The 21,185-nt window shown below is 40.8% G+C and overlaps 1 protein-coding gene and 1 long non-coding RNA gene across 2 annotated transcripts in view; one reads left to right on the forward strand and one right to left on the reverse strand.

The window, feature by feature from the left end:
- The window catches only part of LOC147248951 (uncharacterized), a 44,388-nt gene extending 38,580 nt beyond the window's left edge, over positions 1–5,808 (forward strand). Inside the window, exons 2-5 of the long non-coding RNA XR_015119522.1 lie at positions 2,611–2,746; positions 3,821–3,890; positions 4,325–4,368; positions 5,575–5,808. This is a non-coding gene — a long non-coding RNA (uncharacterized LOC147248951). The remainder of the gene's footprint in view (positions 1–2,610; positions 2,747–3,820; positions 3,891–4,324; positions 4,369–5,574) is intronic.
- Positions 1–8,518, reverse strand: part of fgf11b (fibroblast growth factor 11b) — a 44,134-nt gene extending 35,616 nt beyond the window's left edge. The window contains exon 1 of the mRNA XM_086226931.1: positions 7,496–8,518. Within this exon, the coding sequence (XP_086083057.1) occupies positions 7,496–7,688 (193 nt within the window). The 5' untranslated portion in view covers positions 7,689–8,518. The remainder of the gene's footprint in view (positions 1–7,495) is intronic.
- Between the last annotated feature and the right edge of the window lie 12,667 nt (positions 8,519–21,185).

Consider the following 21,185-nt stretch of genomic DNA (forward strand, 5'->3'; position numbering starts at 1 on the left):
TAACCTTCACTACATGTGGGAGGAAGTATACGAACACTTGTCTCTGGTGTCCCCGGGTTCCCAGCTCACATTCACACGTGATACAAAAGCATCACACTTCCTACTCTTAAAGCAGCATTGCTACTCACCATGGCACAACTTGTTTCTCTTCAAAACATATCTGGTACAACAAATTAATAGCTTTCAAGTACAATTACCAGGAGGATTGTGAAAATGAACTTTTCACTCTTCCTCGCTGGATGTAGTTTTAAATGAGAGAAGAACTTCATGTCTGGAGGAAGATGCTTTGCAGCGACAGTTAATATCCAGCCCCATGGTTTCCTATCTCATCATCTGCGCCACATGCCTCCTTTATGATTCACAGTCCCACCCACCTTCCCTTTAATCTCCGCTGCTATCTCTCCCTACTTCTCGTCCTGTATGTTCTTTGTCTATGTCCATCCCCCCTCCAACACTCACATCCGCATTTAAACACCATTTCCTCTCACATCCATAATATCTCTACTTTTCCCAGACTCATCCTCCCTTTTTGTCTCATTCTCGCCCCCCCGCTCCCTCTGACCCCTGTCACAGTCAGTAAAGTTCTGATGAGAAGCTACCTAACACTGCATTGTCTGATCAGGTGTTGTTGAGTAAGCGAGTTTGCTGGCCCTGATCTCTTGGGGTCAGCTTAATGCTATCCTCTGCTGGATCTATCCTTGTAACCTGGTCTGCTCCTCGCCTGCCGGGGCCTACATTTGTGCTCCAAGTGTTGACTGGCTCCTCGGATGCTTACTCCGACAACATACTACAGTGCACCTCCATGCCAAACAGCCCACTCAATGCTACAAAACATCTAAGTCTCCGCTGTATTTGCACGGGTACATTTTCGATGACTCAGCTAATAGTGTTGTTATTTTTAAAGCATACATGTATTTTTATGGTGCAACCATTAGAAATTTAAGTGGTGCTCATGCTTATTTATTATGTAGTCATTTTCAAGGTTGTCTGGTCTACCAAAGTCTTCTTTGTTGTATCACATGTTAGATTACGTTTGGACCAAGATTTCTTAAGTTTTATGCAGATTTGTGTGCAAAGATTTTGTGCTCATTTGATCAAACTTAGAGAGAGGGCAGGCAGTTCGATGTCCTTTCTTTACAAGTCAGACTCCACCTTGAACAATCTAAGAGGGTGATTATTGATTAATCGCTATACATTAATGAGCAGGATTGATCTGAAAAGAGGGCAGCTGACAGTATGGGAGTTCTTTCAACGGTTCAGCCAGCACTTGAAGTGGTCTCCTGGACAGTGAGGGACATTACAGGACACCCAGAGGTGAGCGATTAGAAAAGAGGTATGTGCGGTGGTTTGGCATGCTTCTCATCCACTGGGAGATTTGTGCCAGCCACATGTAGAGGCAGCAGGGTTTATGTCTGTCCCTATCATTTTAGTAGCCTATTGCTTTATGGCAGTAGTAAATATAGCTTATGTGACGCTAATATGACAGCTGAGGAAGACTCTCCACCTCTCAAAAACACAGATGGATTAGAGAATTACAGATAAAAGGAAAGATTAAAGTGTCGGCAGTACCCAGTGATGGCTGTTTTGAAGAAATGTACTTCTCGGTATTAACTTGTGCAAATAACACACTATTATGTGCATGCTACAAAAGCTATGCAATCGAGTTGCACAAACATGGAAGCTTAGTCTAAGCTTTTTAAACTTAAAAAAAATGCAAATGCATCATAAGAAAACTGCACTTCTTAAACACTTGAACACTCCACATCGAGTCACCAGAGCCAGGCAGCCATATATGTTCACTATGCAGAGAGACCCCCTGTTAGGATATGTCTAAACCAGTGTCAGTGTTCGCAACTTCCAGACAATGAAGTGGAACTATTCTTCAGTTCGCTTTGGCCTTGTTCCCACCTGGCATTATGACTAGTGGACCAACCTCAACACTGTACAGTTCACATTTGCCAATGACGCGTGTCTCTGCATAAATCACAGTGATCACTTGTTATCCGATCTCACTTCAATAGCACTTCACCAGCACGAACAAAATATAAACTTCCCCATTTACCTACTTTTTACATTTTCTTTGAAACTACAGCACAATCAGCTCCTGAATGTAGTGTAAATATTAAAACTCTTGCAGGTACGTTGCAAACTTGTTATTGCCAACATTTACAGTGTCATAACTGCTGCTGTAGAGGCCATGAATACCAGACAGCCATCAAATAACTGTGTTCAAGAAACTGTGGCTGCATAAACGTCACAAGCTGTGCTAGTGAGTGTACAGAGCTGTGAAAACTGTTTGCGATTTTCCAAATGAAATGACTAATGGACCATTCCACTTGTTCCATTTTGCTGGATTTGGTGTTTTATAGCAAGCTCATAAGCCCATCTTGAAAGGCTAGTGTCCAATTGTGTGGAGGAGAGTGGTTTCAATAATTCCATAAGCTAATTTGATAGTCATTCATCAAAAGAAATTAATATATTATCAACAGCTAGAATTTGCAGCAGACTATACTGCTGCCGCTGTCAAAACTATTAGAAAGTTGGGTATACAGTGATATCTAATTGGAAATAAATCTTACAGTGTCAGTTAAATGTTCTTTAATATTCCAGGCATTAAATTCCTGAAAGAAGAGCAGAGCCATTTGTCAGTATCTGTCCTTCCTCCTGTCCTGTGTCCTCCTTCCCTCTGCTGGTGGAGAGAGAGGGGGCTGCTGAAGAAGACTGCTGCCTCAGCTATGTTAACAAGGTTTGTGGCAAAACTAAGAGGTCGGGCTTGATAAGGCCAGCTGTCGCTATAGCTGGTTCATAACAACTCACTGCAGAAAAAAAAAATTGAAATCAGTTAGTCAGTTCAGGTTGGTGTCTAAATAATGTATTGCTGTGTAAGGTTGGCCCTTCAGCTCGACTTTCAGATGGTCCAATCATGCTTAATAGAGATTGCCGATATCCAATCCAGTCGCTAAGGGGGTGGGACGGGGTACGTCACAGCACGTCAGTGAGACGCCGACAGGCCTGAGGCCGACTATGAAGTTGTGGAGCGCACTCTGACTTGGCCAGGTTGTCATGTACTCTGCTAAAACGCTATTGTCCCCTCTCCCTACTCCCCTGCACTCACATTACTTGGGGCGCCAGTACGTCATCACTGATGTAGACCAGACTGAATATTTGGTCAGGAATCTGATGTTAAATTTCATCACAGGTGCAGGACAAGAGTGGAAAACCACTCCCATGTCTTGCTTGGTACACAGCCCACTGTACCTTTGCGCTATTTGTTTTAACATACAACAAGCAAGCGGCTGGTGAAAGACAAGCAGCACACAATATACTCTCATGCTCTCAATGCGCTCCAGTGTCACTCATCGTATAACTGAATTTTTTTCCCCCATTCTGCCAGAGTTTGCTCAGTTGCTATATGTGCGGGTGCTGTCCATGCACAAAATATGTATTCCAAATGTTCAGACCACTGATGGTACTGATCATCTTTACAAGAAGAATTGTCTTAATCCCTCTTATCAGCGATTAACAAACAAACTCAAACATTTTTTTAATGTCTTTGTAGAAACACAAAACACTGGGCCTGGTTCTTCAATACCGCTCACCGTCACCCCTCTTACTAGGAGTGCTCACAGCCAAGCTTGATGGCTGAAAATATTCCGGTAGCGGGATGAAGTGAGATTTGCCCCCTTTTTGTTAATTTTGTGTCCAATTCGTCTCCGTTCGTTTCCTCATGAGAACCAATTACAGTTGATTGTCTGATGGCAGAGACGCAACTCCACTATCTCAACACCCATTAATCACTGACCATTGTGTGCCTCCTCAGGGTGTTGTGCACCCAGCAGAGTACGGACGCGATCGACCTGCAACCGGAATGCGACAAAGGAGTGCCCAGTGTAAGTTTGGGGAGACAAGATGGTGTTGGCTGGAAAGCTATCTGGACTTTGTACTGCAGGTACAAAGCAGTGATAACCATGACAGCTGTGGCTCTTGGAGAATGGCGGATTAAATACTGAATACAAACTGAAATGCCAGGAACAAGCATGGTGAGGAATCTAGGTGACAAGCCCCTCCCCTCACTCCTGTCGCATCTTGGCCATGGCAAAAGATTATTCACGCAACGTGAATAATTGATTTTGCTTTGATGTGGACACAGTTTAACAGTCATTTCATTGGTTGGAATCATTAGAAGAACTGGGCTGCAATTTTGTTACAATTGTACTCTAAAGGTGTGAATCTTTTTGTATCCCATGTTTGGATTTCCTTCTGATTCTTTGGTTCATGATTTGACTCAAAATGTATTACTGCTTTTGATGTATGCTTATTTCAGGATTTACTACAGTCCAGTGTGCACAAGAGAAGCAGTGTGGCAAGGTAGGATCCAAAAGTGTGTGTACATTTGTGGAGTTCTTTAAATTTGTAAATTATATCAACTGATTGCCGTAATATAAATTCACAAACCTAAGACAGAAAGGTAACATTGTGTCTCCAGCACTGTTAGGTTTGTGGAAAGCCATTGCTTCACTTGCAAAAGTAGTTATTTATTCCTTTTAATGAAATCATGCTTGCAACACTTCCTGTTTTGAAGATGAATCACAGAATAACTGTGGCATGTTGGAGCTGTAGACTGTCTGGGTGCTTCGCCGCCCTCACAGTTCCGCCTCTGTGATTCCATTAGCTGCAAGTTATTAACTAACATTTTGAAAATAGATTTTTTTGACACTTAGGAAACACAATATTTGAAACAGCAGCCCATTTGAATACTGCTGCAAACTAATCAATACGTGGTCAAATTAATAGTTCTCTGACAGTATCAAACAAAAATGCCCATTATTGGTTTTGAAATGACAGAGCTTCTGGTTTGAAACACAAGACTGTACAAGTTGGCCTAATGAAGGGACCACAGCGAGTGCAACCAAGATATGTTTATGAAGTTACCCAAGCAAAGATCATGTCTTCTAAATGCTGAATTTGAATACAGGCACATTTGTGTCCTATCTCAAGCACTGAACACACCGATGAACACAGAATGCATCATAAACTTCAACATGTTTGTACTGTCTTTGTGAGCCTATTCCCCTGCTAGCATGAGCACTTAGCAAGTAGTGAAGCCTCACATAACTGCTAGCATGTGTAGAGTCATTGTCTTAGTAGTGTTTATCTGTAAAGCAAAACAGCAACAGAAAAAAACAGTTTCATGAAAAGGAGGTTCTGTCCATGCTACAGAAAAAAAACACAATAAGGGTTCCAATATATTTTTCAGAGAAGCAAACCTGTACTGCAAGTTACTGTTGGTGTCACATTTTTGAAAATCTAAAAAATAGGGGCCTTGTTTTATCAACACATTAAGGTTTCTGTATTACTGAAATTGACGTAATTGGCTATTCTCATTTAATTAAAGAGAAACTTATATGTATTGAGCTATAGTTAAAAAAAGAATTCACATAAAAGTCCACCTTCATGTAAAAGTACGTTTTACACAACAGTACCACAAAGGCCAACAAACAGGCTTTCTGCACTCAAGACACATTTCAGGTGGTCAAAGTTTGAAATTGTAATATTCCGTCTTTTCCCCCGCAGTCGTGTACAGCATCATATCAAACTGACGATCAAACAGTTCGGAGCACAGTATGTAAACAGAGCGTTGCGGAATGAGATGAAAGCCTTCACCAAGCACAAATGCTCGTCACTCATCAGTCTCAAGATCAATCTGCTTAGATGCAGTTAAGCTCCGGAGGGGTAACAAACACTCACAATTTCACTGTTTCTCCCCCAGTCAACCATGAAAGTATGTGGCCTCTTTATGAGTGATGTTTTTTCAGCAACATTTCTGTAATATGCATAATTTAACTTAAGCATACAAGACTTAGTAATTGTGCATAAATAAGGCAAAACACTTCTCAGTCATGAATTAAATAATTCAGCAGTTTAACAGTCACACCAAAGGAGAAAAGAATACAGCAAAATGATGAAGAAATTAATGCGTTTGCCTTTTTAAAAGGGCAATTATGTGGAAAACAGTCAGAGGGTTATTTATCAAGGAAGCACACGATTTTACATCGACTCACTCTCTTCATTTGAAAAAAGCAAAACGCAAGAGTCCATTCTGAGGCTCAGTGCTGAAGCCATTTCTGAGAGCGACAACATCAGAGAACCTGACAGATTCCCCAGGTTTGCTTGTGTTGCAGAGAGCATCACTAAAAGATTTAACATCAACCTTGACATGTTTCCCCACATTACACTTTGAAGTGTCCTGTGTGTAGTTGGCCACTCCATCCTGAATCTGTTTTCTCATTGATTGTGCTGAATATGACAAAAAAAAACAATCTTGTCGTTATTCCAATCAGAAATATTACATATAGACACACAAATGAGCGGCTTTAACAGGATTTTGATATAGAGCATCCCAAGAGGTATCTATTTTTTTATTTCATCAAGACCTCAACCGTTTCAGCTGCATTCTTGCTTGTCTGACATTCAAAACAGACTTACTTGTACACACAGATTCGAAAGTATGAAAGGAAATTTGCATCTGTGCATCCGTAGCTCACTGATTTAACATTTCAAGGTTGTCAGACATGTGAAAGATATGATAAACGTGCTTTTCCTGCCTGTGCCGGTTTGTGTGTCTCAACAGCTCTGGGACGACTGAGACATTGCCCACCGCAGTGGTATCTCTGTATTGTAGCCAACTGGTGATACAAACTTCAACCAGTCAGAGTCTCCAAATCTAAATGTATCCCACCCAGTACAATGTAGCACAGAAGAAGAGTTTTGAAGCGGCAGAAGTAAAAAAAAAAAAAAAAAGATAATAATAATTCACATAGCACAAAGCTAGCAGGTTAGCAGCATAAAAGATACTGGTTGGCTGTTTACCACGTATGCTGCCTCATTGTGGTGAACTGCGAAAAAACAAAACTGGCTGACCATGGTTGTCCCTGATTCACGGGTATCTGTTTATGTCTTCAAGAGTTGTCATTTGCTCTCCGTCAGTATTCCCTGTGACTGTCTTAGTTTGTGTTCCAATATATTTTTTTGTATTTTTTACTGGAGTTTATATTTCTAGACCTCAGAAGACTTGACTCCACTTCTGAGGTGTGTGACTACCAAGGTCTCAACACCAGTCCTCCTAACTGCACATCATGCCCTTTTATTTATAACTCTCTGCTGGTTTCCTGAAACAACGTCTAAAAGAACATAATAGTGAATCAGTATTTTCTGCAAGTTCTCTTTAAATTCGACTTGACTCACTTGTGATAAAAATAAGACAATTCAGTGTGCTTACGGAGTTATTTACTCCTTCATTTCTAATTGGAAGAAAACCATTAGTTATTTCACTTCAAATATTTTGCATTAAATCGAATGTTAGCTGAAATTGACCACATATGGCACCTCATTAAATGTAATTCCATCATTGGCATTTTTGTTTATAATTATATCCCAACATGTGAGCGATACTCGGAACAAGCAGAGAAAGATGAGAACGATAGCAGTGACTCACCCGGTCTTTTGTCGTTTCGACCTTTTCGACCCCCGCATAGTCGTACCTTGGAGATCAGGACCAGGATCTGTTTCTGGCACAAGGACTTGTTGCTCTTAGGACAGGGCTTGCGCTTGCTGGCTACCGGTCTGTTGGTTTGGTCGTCCTTGACCGCCCGCTTCTGTCTAATGAGAGAGCTGGCGAGAGCTGCCATCTTCCCCCCCTCTCAACTTTGGGAGGGGGGTGTCTTCCTTCCCAGTACCCCCTTTGCTGGTTTGGCTTTTGCTTTCCTCTAAAACCAGAGTAGGACGGTCGTTTTAGAGAAGCCCCCACAAGGGAGACGAGCGTCTAACTGGGTTAACAGGAAAGAGTTTAGTTTGAGGGTTCCCTTGGAGATGGAAGTACTGGGAGAGATGCAAGTTCACCTGCAGTCCAATGTAAAGTCTCCACGCTGACAAAAAAATACAAATCTTACACTAGCCGAGCACATAAAGAAGTGCTAGTCACATTTTCAATTTTAGAAAATAACAGCAAGCCCAAGGTTAAAATGACTTTAAAAAAAGAGACATATGTCTACCTTTCATCCCCTCTCATCTTTACATCAAAAATCTCCCTCAGTAGCTAAGTTCAAAATGTTTAATTGCAAAATAATTAACCTACTTTACATACAGGATACCAAAGAGAAGGTGCTCAAATTAATCTACATATAAAAACACTTTTACTGAAGAAAAGTGAAATCATTTTAAATGCTAGGGCGCTCTTAAAAATGCAGGAAAAATCGAACTGTTTGTCACCATTTGTGTAGTCCATGGAGGTCCAACTTTGCCTCCCATGTAAAGGTGGCAGCATGGAATAATGAGCTGAGAGTCCGAGCAGTAATCCAGCTGTCTTAAATCCAGCGGCGGAACAGCAGGCGGGATGTTTGCGTAAATGAAGCCGGGCACAGACAAGAGACATGGACACAGACAGGCATTCCTTCTCAGCCTCCGATGGCATGCTCTTTTCCCACAGTCCTCGCTGAACCCCCCCCTCCCTCATCCTCCTTCTCCTCTTTCTCCTCCTCCTCCTCCCATCCAAAGTCAGCGAGTGGTTGTGAGAGTATGGGTGCGTGAATTCCAACAGCCACCATCAGTAGAGGTGACATTCATGAGAGAGGGGAGAGAGAGCAAAAAAGAGGGAGGGAGGAGGGAGTGAGCTGGGATGTGTGAAAATGAGCTTGACTGGCAAAAGGAGGAAAACATGGAAGGGAGACGGGCAGCAGCCACTTCACCAAATCACTAAGACTAAAATTGTGTTACTTTAGAGCAAATTTCTCTCCCCTTAAAAAGGAAAAAAAAAAACACATTGAAAGAGGTACAGCCAGACTGATGGAGAGGGAGAAAGAGAGAGTGCTTAAGGTGCAGATTGTGACAGTTCTGTGTCTTCTGGAGGAACAGCATCACCGTGTGCTACCTTGCTTTCACATTCTCTCTCTTACACACACACACACACACACACACACACACACACACACACACACACGTATGCACATACAGTACATCAGCATATTCTGTAGTGGAGGCTTCCCTGCTTTAATTGTCTCACACACAGTAGTAACCCCTCACAAGCATCCGCACATCATCACAGGCTGTTTCCTTGAGCTCCAAAAGAGAATTTTTTCCCCCCCTAAAACTGGCATTTAGTGTTTGACATCGCTGACTGCTGGCTTACGCTAGCCCTGACAGAAACATGAGCTTGGACAGATTGAGTTGGACAGCTAACCCTGCCAAAACAGACACGCACACACACACCTGCTCAGTGCCCATACAAAAGCAAACATGCATGTATTGCGGAATGTGTTCATGGTCAATCTGTTATGACTGCTACCACCGTTGAGATAGACATTCTCTAATAATCCGGGACAAAACAAACAGAGTGCAAATCATGCTGACTATTTTTGCACAGTGCTGGTAAATGACAATGCCCTGCAGTCAAGGGTTTCTCATCTTGTTGAGTTGCAACAAAAGCAAGATTTCTGCTTATCCATTTTCACTCTGCAAAATAAGAATCCTGAAAATAAACAATGTGTTTGGAGTAATATAATATTTAGCCAGTCTATCATAACCTTTTACTATAAAAAGCCACAGCTGCAAGCTGATGGGTAATAGCTTGGTTTGTATATTGTTAGATTTCTGCAGGAAGTATGTTCACCTTCATTGTAAATCAGTAACTGGATAAATAAGGGCCAAAGCTCATTCACTGTCAAAGTATCATTATTCTATTGTGTAGCTTGAAGCCTGTAGTATAATTGAACATTAAAAAATATATGGAAATCTCTCGCTGGCTTCAGAAGGGAAACCCAATACTCGAGGGCCAATCAATCAGCCGTTATTTAGCTTGGCATCTCTTTTACAAGCCAATTGCCGGGGAAACCAGCAGCGGAAGCAACTTGAAAGTGCAAGGTCAATTCAAATCTTTTCTAACAATGCAGAGCAAGGTCACTGTCTGTCAGGACTTGATTGACAGGTGACAGCGGATGTTTGGTCTCCATGGAGGGAAGAGGAGAATAGCGGGGGCAGAGGAGAGAAAACACAGATGAGATAATGCAGTTTGTATTGACAAGAAAAGAGACATAAAATGTACCCCCCCCTTTTGAGGGTTCTGTTCATCCTGCATTCCTCGTCATACTAAGCCGTTCTCATCTTCTTATTCTGGGTTAAGAATCAATCCCCTAATGGACAGAACATTACAGAACATCTCTTGGCTTTCTCAGTCACCGGCTGCACCAAAGGAAAGCTTGAAGGCCATTCTCAGGACTGACTGAAGGTTAACAAATGTTTCCATCATTATCTTGAAATATCATAATAAAATCTAAGTGGACAACTTAAGTCTCAAATCATCTCTTTCTGAGAGCTTTTGCCTGTATGAACTCAGCTCAACTAACTACTTTACTGCCATTACATCAGGACCCCACTGCCATTATTCACTTCCAGTTTATTATACATTTCGGTCTGTTGTCATGCTCAAATACATTTTTGCTGAGTCCTGAATATTAGCGCACTTTTGAAGGATGCTTTTAAATCTCTATCCACTTACTTAAGTAAATTTATGAAGAAAGTAAAAAAATGAACATTGTGGGTTAACTTGTATGAAAATGGTCAGATATTAACTACTTTAAAGTATTATCCTTTCAACTGAAACTGTGCTGCCTGAGATTCCTGGGACCTGAAGGCTCTTAGAGGATTAGCTTTGAGAATTACAAACGTCTTTTGGGCAGGACAACACATTCATCAACAACAGTTTACTGGGCCATCTTGTTTAATGCCTCAGTCACCAACCTTTCCAAATCCTTTGCAGAGGTTAACGTGTCAGGCCTCCAGGTGCTTTGCTAAATTTGTTATGTTTGCACCTTTTGTCACCGTCTCAGGCTCCTTACAAGCACTTCAATACGGGCTTGCATGTGTCCTTCACCTTTCTTTGATCACTTGGCTCAATCATTCCCAAACAGTTCTCCTGCTGTTTCTTTTATCCACCACAACTGCTCTTGGAGGCTCTGCGCTTACCAAGCGAACAGCTGAGTGAAAGAGCCAAATGTGAGTGAGAGGGGGCGAGCTGTTCGTGTCAACTCGATGTTGGTGAGAACAGAGAGCGAAGGAGTACGTTTTGTTCCAGTAGTTTGGGTACGTGAATGGGTGAATCAGGCAACATTGTAAAGTGCATTGAGTACCGCCAAGCTTGAAAGGTGCCAAATACAGTCCGCTTTCCATTTACCAAATGGACCACATTATGGTAGTGAAACGAGTCATTTAATTTTAATTTTTTTTTAATTTTTTTTTTTACAAACAGCTAAAATTGTAACGACTGAAACGGCGGAGCAAGCTGCTCCTGCTCAGCCCTTGGCTTACCTGAATGTGAATGAGTAATTTAATTTCTAGACTTTCCAAAAGCTATCAGATAAAATGGATCATATTATGATAGCAAATCGAGTCAGTTCACTGGCGTTGTGCGACACTCAATACCATTTATCACACGCTTGTTTCACAGTGTAAGTCTTTGGGAAAAAGTGACCTGGAGCCGCAGTGCATCACATCAAATGACGGATAGGGGGAGGGACATGGAACTCTGAGAAAGCATTTTCATTGGATGCAAAATAGCTACACTCTCCTGATTTACAGGAAGAGAAAAGACAGTGATTTTGGAGTGAAAATACTCTGCCACTGTTTTTTGATGCATACTTTGCAGATATCAAGAAATAAATGAAAAACTCACACAGGGTCACAGGATTTGAAATGGGAAACAGCGTTTTTAATTCCATTTGGCGATTAAGACAGACTGATGGAGAATTATTTATACTCTAAGAAGTTGCCATCCACCCTGACCCCTTCCCGAAACTTACCTTTACACTGAACGTGTCAGCTCTTTTCCTCCTTTGTTCAAATTGCTACTGCACTACATTTTATCATTAGTGTGCACCTGTGACTTGAATTTAACGTGAAGCTGATTACCACTGTGTTAATTAGGAGGTAGAGTGGTGCTATTATACCTCAAATTCTGTACTCCTAATGACAGCCGATAACAGACATGTAATGGGCTGCTAACATTCAAAATGTGTTCATTATTGAAATCTCCACGGTAAAGTGGAAAAAGAAATTCCGCACGAATAAATACGAAAGCAAGAAAATTTAAATGGATAATGCGTTCTGTCACATGTCCATGTATAGATTCCGATCATCTGAATAATGCACAAAAGGAGATTAAATGCAGATGTTTTGCTAAATACAATCCATGCCACAATCCTTGCATGCGTATCAATTTAAATGGAAGCTGAGGGTATTATCCTCTTTTGCAGATGGAAGTTTTAATGTGCTTTATGTTGAGATTTTCTCTGCGAGTATAATGGTTCCAAGGTTGCGGTGCATTCTGTGTTCCCCAGTCAAGACGTCTATATTATGGACCGGATGAGATGCATGGATGATCATATGAAAGAGTTTTAAATGGAACAATATGATGGAGAAATTCATGATATTCTTACAGACTGTAACGCGTTATTCAAGATATAAAAAGTAACAGTAGTTGTCTGGCAAACTTAATTAATTTTGATCAATTAAAATAATTGAAAGTTTAGTCAATTTATAGAAATACTATGAAGATAAAGCAATTTTATCCACTTTGTGTGCCACTATAGGATATGCTGAAATCACTTAGAATGTCCGCATTGGGAACATTGACTCATGGCTACATTGTATAGCTGTCTTCAGACATATAAACATGTTTATGTAAACACACACATGCAGGCAAAAACACACACAAACAAAGCCAGAAAGAGTTAAGCACATCAAAACAATTGGCCTAGTTCTGTCTCTGTCTCCCGCCTCTCTTTATCACTCTCTCTCTCCTTCAATCCCCTCTCAGCTCATCACGCTGTCCGCAGATGACAGGAGGTATTCTTCGTTAATCCCCCTCCATTATGCATCCATGTGGAATCTGAGGCTTGCTTCTTGCATACAGAAGTCATATTTCCAATGTCCATGACCCATGGGTGAGCTGCTCATTAGCTTTGAGCAGCACATATCAGTCTCGTTACATTCTTTATTTAGCCCTGTCCAGAACACTCCCTGGTAATTAGGCTTTAATCGTGAAACCTGCTCAATGTGGGAGATGCATGCAGTTTCTTTTCCATATTTTAGGGAATATACAACCACCACGCAAAAAATACTGACTTTACTGGTAGTTTTGTTGTAGACTCGTACTAATATTGCTATATTTTACATTAGATGTCCTCTATACTGTCTGTCTGTCATTTGTTGTAGACCCTTTTCATTGAACCCACTGTATATACATGCTAACCAGGTTTGTGTCCATGCCTCTATCACTTTCATAGACCTTGACTTTACCTCATCACTGATGAATTTTAAGAGAAAAGCATACATACAAACACACGGCTGGTCGTTAACTACATACAAATGTAAGCAACACGAGTGCCAATAATCTCTTCTTATTCCTCTGGAACTGAGTTCTTTGTCCATTGTGGTGACTGGATCCATCTTAGTTGTCATTCATTTGCTGACATCTTAACTATTTCAGTTGGGCTAATAGTTACTGCAATAGATTTTTTTTTGAGAGTCCTACTATTTTTGCAGTCCATCATTTAAGACACAAATACAGTTTGTAAGGGGAAGCTTTGATGCAGGGATTAGATTAGAAGAAATTTGTTTCCTTCATAATTGTTGTCTTTGCCATGTGACTGTGAATTACAAGAGCTGTCGTAATTGTGCAGAAAGTTCCAGTCCTCAGGCTGGAAGGCCAAGATATCGTCAATCATAGCAACAGAAGGGCCATGTGTGACACTGGTGGTCTTGTGTTCCAAAATGAATTCAAAGATAACACAAGTGTGGCCCTGATCTTTCATCAATTAGGTTGTACCACTTGACGGTATCAATCGCCTCATCCGTCAATTGCTTTGCCATGTTTACATTTGTGCGTGGCTCCATCTCTTCCGAGAGAGCGCTGTCAGCTGAGCTTCTGTTGGTCAACATCGCAGGAGGAGCGCAGCTCATTGTGAGAGTTAAAAAAACAACAATAACAAGCTAATCTTTCTGTAAGTACGTAATGTGGCATGCTAGATGCAGCTATTATGCTACGCTTCACTAGGTGAACGATCGTTTGTTGCAACAGATGCCCAGTGATCATTTCTGAGACAACCCAATACGCTACATCTTCTGGGTTGGGTTTTAATCATGCTAATATTGTGTAATCTGACCCCAACAGAAGTCTCTCCAAGCTACAGACAGTCTGTACCTTTCTCCTAATAGTGCTTTGATCCTCTAGAGGGGACATTGTCAGCGTTAAATATGAGTTGGTTGAGGAGTGCTTCACTCGATGGTGGTGCAAAGCTGCATTCAATTATGCAGCATTGCAAAACGATTCAGATTGACTAATTACACAGGAAACTCTGCAACATCTAATTAAATTTTGTGACTGTAGATGTGTGCTGGATTTTTTAAATTGACGAATTAATGGATTTTCACTCTCAACTGATGCTAAAGAAATTAGCGTCCCCAAATTCCCATATGATGCTGCCCCCTACTGGTTTGGAGTGTTTATCATGAAACATTGACTTACCAACATCAGCTATAAATTCTATTTTCAATGAACTTGTTTACGTGTGTGTGCGTGTGTGTGTGTGAGATCTCCACCATCTCCAGCTGTTGTTGTCCTCCAGATGCCCTTCTGCTTTTGATTTTAAAGAAGCAAGTGATGAGCAGGACAGATCCTGCTCGTTCCACATTGCTACTAACACTGACAACATTGACATAAATGCAGTCTTTGCAAGGCTCATTAGAAGGAGAGCTGTGTATGAAACTGTCTGAGGAACATGATTGTGTCATGCAGTCCACAAGAGCTGACAAGGGTGTTATCATGAATAAAGACACTGATTATGGTTCGTCTGTAACATGTGACTACAAACCTAAGAAGACTCTGACTTGATTTCCCAGGAACATCACTACTGTCTTTCTAACTTTTTTTAAACATGTTGCCACGCTTTTCTGCCCTTTACCAAACAGTGAAGCTGACTTTTATTGTAACTGCTCTTTGTATCATTGATTTTAACACAAAGAAATAATCTATTGTTTATTTAAAGCAATCATTTTAAAGCAGCAAATGTAGAATCATTCCGCCTGTAGTCATCATCAAAGGTTTCAAGCTGTTGTGTGGAACATGACATCATAGACTCCCCTGTAGGCTACAACATCATTCTTTTTTGGCTGTAGTGGATAAATTATGTTGTCACATAATCCCCTTGTAATAACTTGTTTTACTGTCACATCCATTTGGCCCATAACATTTGGAGAGTTACAAGATGAAATTATTTTATCCACACTCAAATAAGCGGAGGGCTAACTGGATGTAGTCGCACTGGGCACAAGCTAGTCTGCAGATGCTCCAGTATTTTTCTTGTAAAGTTGTGGTTACTCTCTCCTGAGCATCACCCACTCCTTCAAAATTATGTTTCACGTCAAATTGATCCATTTGGTCCAATATTATTGTTCTTGAAATCTGTAGAGTTGTGTGATTAGATTGTGTATTCACACTCAAGTACGCAGAGGGGGCTAACCTGAACCAACCTGCTCCGTTGATACCATAAACGCATAAATAAACGCCATCTAGTGTGGGTACAGTGAGCTTGATGAGCATTGTGGAAACTCATTTGAATGTAAGGGACCTTCATTTATGTACTAATATGATGTACTATAACTTTTATTTCTCTAAAATGATCAGCTCGCCATACGCTGTAACACACAGGAGAATAAGCCCATATCTTGCCCCTTCTGTTTGTTCGCTTGACTTTTATCTCTTCTCTTGGCCTTCATCTTCATTCTTACCGCAGGTAAAGTCTCAGCGGGTAAGTCTGTAGGATTAAACTTGCCTCCTCTCAGAGTAGGTAAAGATTGCTTGACGAATGAATATTTTCCAAGGCTTCTGTGTCAGTACTATTAAAGCCCACCTCATCGGGTTCAGCCTACACCACGGTAACCCCCATCACTCCCCTGTCCTGAGTGATCACCCTCATCACTGGCAGCTACTGCTGGGATGACTGATCGACCTGCCCATGTGGAGCGAGACAGGGGATGCTCCATTCATTTTTTTCCTTTGACCTGTGTGTTCAACACCAGCCTAAAACTTAGTCTTACCTTGGTTTGCGAAAGGCTTCTCACTGTCTCTCTGGTTATAATTTGGAGAAACACGACTTAAATTGGGACAGTTTTAAATAAAACATGTTTAAAAAAAAAAAAATTGTATTGAAGAAAGACGAGCTAGAATGAGGTTCTCTCAGCTGTGCCTTGTTTCGGTCCCCAGCTATGAAACTGACAGCGTAGCATGGATGTAATAAATGGCTTCATTTTTATCCAATAATTGTCTGTCACTTAGAATTTGGGGTTGTTTTAAGTCAGTCTAATGGAAAATTTCAAAGCACCCAACTTTGTCATATATTAGAAAAAACATCTCTAAAAAGTTCGAAATGCTTTCATGTTTGAACAAACAGATGAAAGCATGTGGATGCAAGTTTGACTCCATAGTCATATGAGTTAGCCTGATTAATGCAAGCAGGGATGATCTGTATGTCAATCCTCAATCCCTCTTTCCCTGCTCCACAATCTTCATCCCTCATTTCTATAAAACTAAATGGCAGCAGAAATAGGCCCATATCAGATTAGGATGACCTAATGAAAGGTCACCCTAATCTGATATGTGCCTGGATTAGGAGTGGAAATGAAATATTTGTATTAATATAATGACCTCTGGTTTATGAACTAATCTAGCTGGAACTAAATCTCATCATCCCTCCAAGAATGTTCTCAGTAAACACAAACAGTGTTGAAATGGTGTGTGTGTGTGTGTGTGTGTGTGTGTGTGTGTGTGTGTTCAGTGTGCACAAATGTATGCAAATACTCGAGTGAGTTTCTTTTGTTATGATGTATTTATGCATATAGGAAGAGGATTCACAATAATACAGTCTAAACGGGAAAGTGAAAACTAGATGCCAAAAAAATGAGGTCACATAAAAACTGGCTGTGTTTTCAACATAAATATTGATTTTTGTGTTTCAGGAGGTACAGCAAAAATGTCTAATCAGTCTTTTTGGCATTTCACTACCTCATACTCACTACAGATTACAGAAATACCTCACTGAGAATGACATTTAGGCTCATGATGAACTGAGTAGCATTTTGCTTTGATGGTTAGATGATGATTACATAATTATTAGTCCAAAAAAAAAAAGTCCTAAATTGGGTTTGCAATTTGAGTAATTATCACATTTAACAGTATACAAGAATGTGCCCTCAATTGATAAAACAAAGCCTGTATGCATTAATCGAACAATGAAAAAAATGACTATTAAAGTTGGTCTCCCACAGGCCATTGCTCTAGACAGCAGCATTTATTTGAGGTAATATGGAGCAAGCTTATATTAAACAGGCATCAATATGTAATATTCAGTATAGTGCAGTGGGAAATTAAACAGTATAATATTAAATCTGCGAAGTTCTCCGTTTGTGGACAAGAGCACATTTAATCTCATTTCTGATTTTCCATTTGAACGGAGTGGTGCCGCACGGAAAGAGAGGAGGCCATCATTTCTTCTCCCTCCTGACTGTACTGTAACAAAGCAGGCATGCTATACACCCTCAGATATGTCACATGTACAGCAGCTCCTGTGTGTGGGGCTGTTTACACACACAGCGATATGAATATCATGTCAGGGTGAGGGTGATGTGGAAGTGCAGCTTGGATGGTAGAAGTGGTACAGTAGGTGAAAAGCTGGCATGTCCTTGGGGTTATCAGATGAGCGCCTCCCACCGCAGATGTTCGGCTGAATTAAGATCATAACATCTCTAGAAGGCTCTTCTGGCACTAAAACCACACCACATGCTATCAGCACTCCATTTTCCTGAAGTTTACACATTTGTCAACTGATCCAGAGCCAGGCCATCTCATTAACTCTTCTTCAATCCCAAGGTTATGTTACACTGTGAGATTAGTTTCGCTCACTTCCACTCAGATGTGGGGACATAGATTTTCAGCAGAGAGTCTAATACTCTGTACTTATTAGACAAGCATTAACATTATTTAAACAATGGCTTCCGTGTGTACATGCCAAATCAGTGACAAGATTTTGTGGCTTAGTGAGGTAAACAGCAAGCGGGCGGACAGAGGAGCACAAACAAACTGCACCTGTAATTTGGGATTAATCAGGAAAAGCAAGCGAAATATTTGTTTTTCTTAAATAAATAATATTAAAAACATTTAGGAGAGAGCACATTCAAAAAATTTTTTGTACTTTATCTGCTTGCTAAAGTGTTTCAGATGCGGTAGAAAAGCGTTGACGTCAGGATCACATTTCAGCCCGTTGTGATCTTTCATCGTAGCCCATTGTAGAAATACTGAACCAGTATTGACCCACATCTTACAAATATCACATTATCAAATAGTGTGAATTATTAACATTTTGGACCCAATAGCATTTTTACGTAATTGTTTCATCGATATATTATTTTTTTCAGGTACATTTAGACTTTAATTCAGCACCTTTCTGAAGATTTTATGGGTGTATTATTCTTCAGAAAGCATTTGTTGTCTTCAGATTGTTTTCACCTGCTCCCTTAACTCATGGTCATAAACCGGGCACGGTCTTTGGGCTCAGACTTTGTTTTTGTCATTGATATTGCATTAATTTCTCTTTACTGTCACCTTATACAGTTTATGTTCAGTTTTTACATGGATCTGGTGGCCCCAGCAGCTATTTAAAAACAGTAATAGGGTGTTCATGTATTTCTAGTGCTTTTTTGATGTCTGTAGGGTAGAGGAAGAGGAAGGCAGGAGAAAGCAGGAGCGCTACTTTTTATATCACGATGGGAGCTTCACTGAGATGTGTCCTCTTTATTTCAGGAGCACCCTGCTCACACTGGTACCGTATTAACTACCCAATATAACCAGCTTTCATGAGAGGGCTGAGGGTTAAGGGCCTCGCTCGGTGGTTGTATTCCAGGGGAGACGAGTGCTATTTTTCACATCCTACATCAGACATTTTGATCAGTCCAGATTAGTCTGTAATAGTGTGCATCTACGTACGTACACACGTGCCACATCCCAAAGTATTTATTTTTTCCTTTTAAATTAGATATGGGTTGAGAGCTTTATATAATAGCATTTGTGGTTGTGAGGATAAGGCCAGTGGGCATTTTTTTTTAGTCAGATTACTACAGGAGACATAATGTGTTTACAGTGAAACCGCACATGCAGGATTATGGTGTGTCTGAATGCTGTAAATGGATTGAAAGCTCAAGAAACAAATACGATCTTTACAGATGTGGAGAGCTATAATTGTGAGGCAGTGAAAAGATGTGATAAAACTAAGAAAGTGAGTGGGATTGACCTTTAAAAGACAGAATAATCATCTGAAAAATGAGTTGAAGTGCATATTAAATTAGTTTGACATCTCTACAGTAGTGCATTAACTGCATTTGTGCTGTGTGGTCGAAATCATAGTGCAGGGCTCGAAATTAACTTTTTTTCCTCAGTGTCCCTCAACTGTCTCGAATTCTAATTTGTATTGTCCCGGATATAACCAACAGTGTCCCAAATGTTAATTCTTGTAACTGACTTACCAGTGGTAAGTTACCGCAGGGGAAGACGATGCACCAGGACTTGGGATGTCTTCGTTTCAGGAGTCGGCCATATTGGGGCTTGCACCAGGGGGCTGTTCATTCAACCGCCACAGCATATTTCTTTTTTCTCCTTGTTCTTTTAACTGTCGAGGATGGCCTACATCTATCGCTCTGGCTCTATGAATGTGTTTGATCAGAAACACCTCGAAAGCTTGTTGATGTGTTTTTGTGAAGACTATAATTTTGTTAAACTGTTACCATGGTGAGGCATGTATTCCCCGTAGGAGAGGAAACTCCTGGAACTAGCCTACACATGGTCATTTTTCCCTCTTTATTCTTTTGACGAGCACTCCGGCTTGAAGACATCTGCAAGCTGAATTTAAGTCATCGTGCCACGTATTGGTCCCAGGAAGTAAACCTGATGTAAGAAACATTGAATTTCCAACAGCATTACACGCTGTTGTCTTCACATGACGTACAGCAACATAATGGATGGTAAGTGTGTGTTCTTTGACGCCTTCTCGTAAATTATATGTGCATTAGTTTATTCACTCATCCAAGATACAAAAAATTGATCAGGTTTCACCACCCTTCTGCTCTAAAGAATTCCCAAGAATTGGGGGTGTGAAGGGCCCACTCATCACTACTTGCTGCTTTAATTAGGGCCCAAGTGATGTGCATATGTAACAGTGACTAGCAGGTAGAGCTTTGCAGGGACAGTTTCACGACAGTTGGTGGAAAGCAGGTTACACAGAGTTATGGCTGTTGTTATTGTGGGAGAGTGTGCAGTAAACATTCCACTCTGCATGTACCAGTGCAGTCCTGTTACTGAATACTGAGGTATGCACTCTAGCTATAGCCTTCTAGTTTTACATGCGGAATTACATGCACATGAGAAACATGGATCTTGATTTATTGTACAACAGAAGATGCAAAAATGCACAAGTTCAAAGATATGATCTATTTGTTTTGGTCACAAATTGTCATTATCATATGATGATAATTTAAATTGTCAGTCTTTCAAACATGGCCTCCTCAGTCATTTGTCTTGCAGAATGTATGAAACCTTCATTGCAGAGGTCATTTCAATCAAACCAGTCTTAATTGCATCTCTGGGTGAATCCCGAAGACTGCTCTGCAGCGCAGTAGATAGCTGAGCTGAGAGTTCTACATTTCACTACTACCCTCATAAGTGAGGACTCTTTGATGTTGCACAGCTCCACAGCAAGACAGCCTTTGAACCAGTGGGAAACTGCAGTGGATTACTGGATATTGCAGTGAAGTCTCTTGCTGGGGGCTTGCTTGCGCTATTGTGAGTGGACCATGCAGATCTCTGTTATTATCAACTTACCAGCAGCCCTGCCCTGCATATGGCACAGACAGCAGCGATGCCATGGGGTCTTGTGTTTGTTTTTCAGAGTTAAAGGAGGGTTGTAATGACAAGGCCGCGCTCAGGGCACCTGCAAACAGAAAGACATTATCTTGCATGTTTCTGACTCTGGGAGAGAGTTTATTGCCAAGGTCCATGTGGGCACTGGAGCAGTAACCACAGTTCTAAGTAA

The sequence above is a fragment of the Aulostomus chinensis genome, chromosome 15 (genome assembly GCF_037954235.1).
Source record: "Aulostomus chinensis isolate RoL2024-O1b breed Wild chromosome 15, RoL_Achi_v1.0, whole genome shotgun sequence".
Lineage (NCBI taxonomy): Eukaryota > Metazoa > Chordata > Actinopteri > Syngnathiformes > Aulostomidae > Aulostomus > Aulostomus chinensis.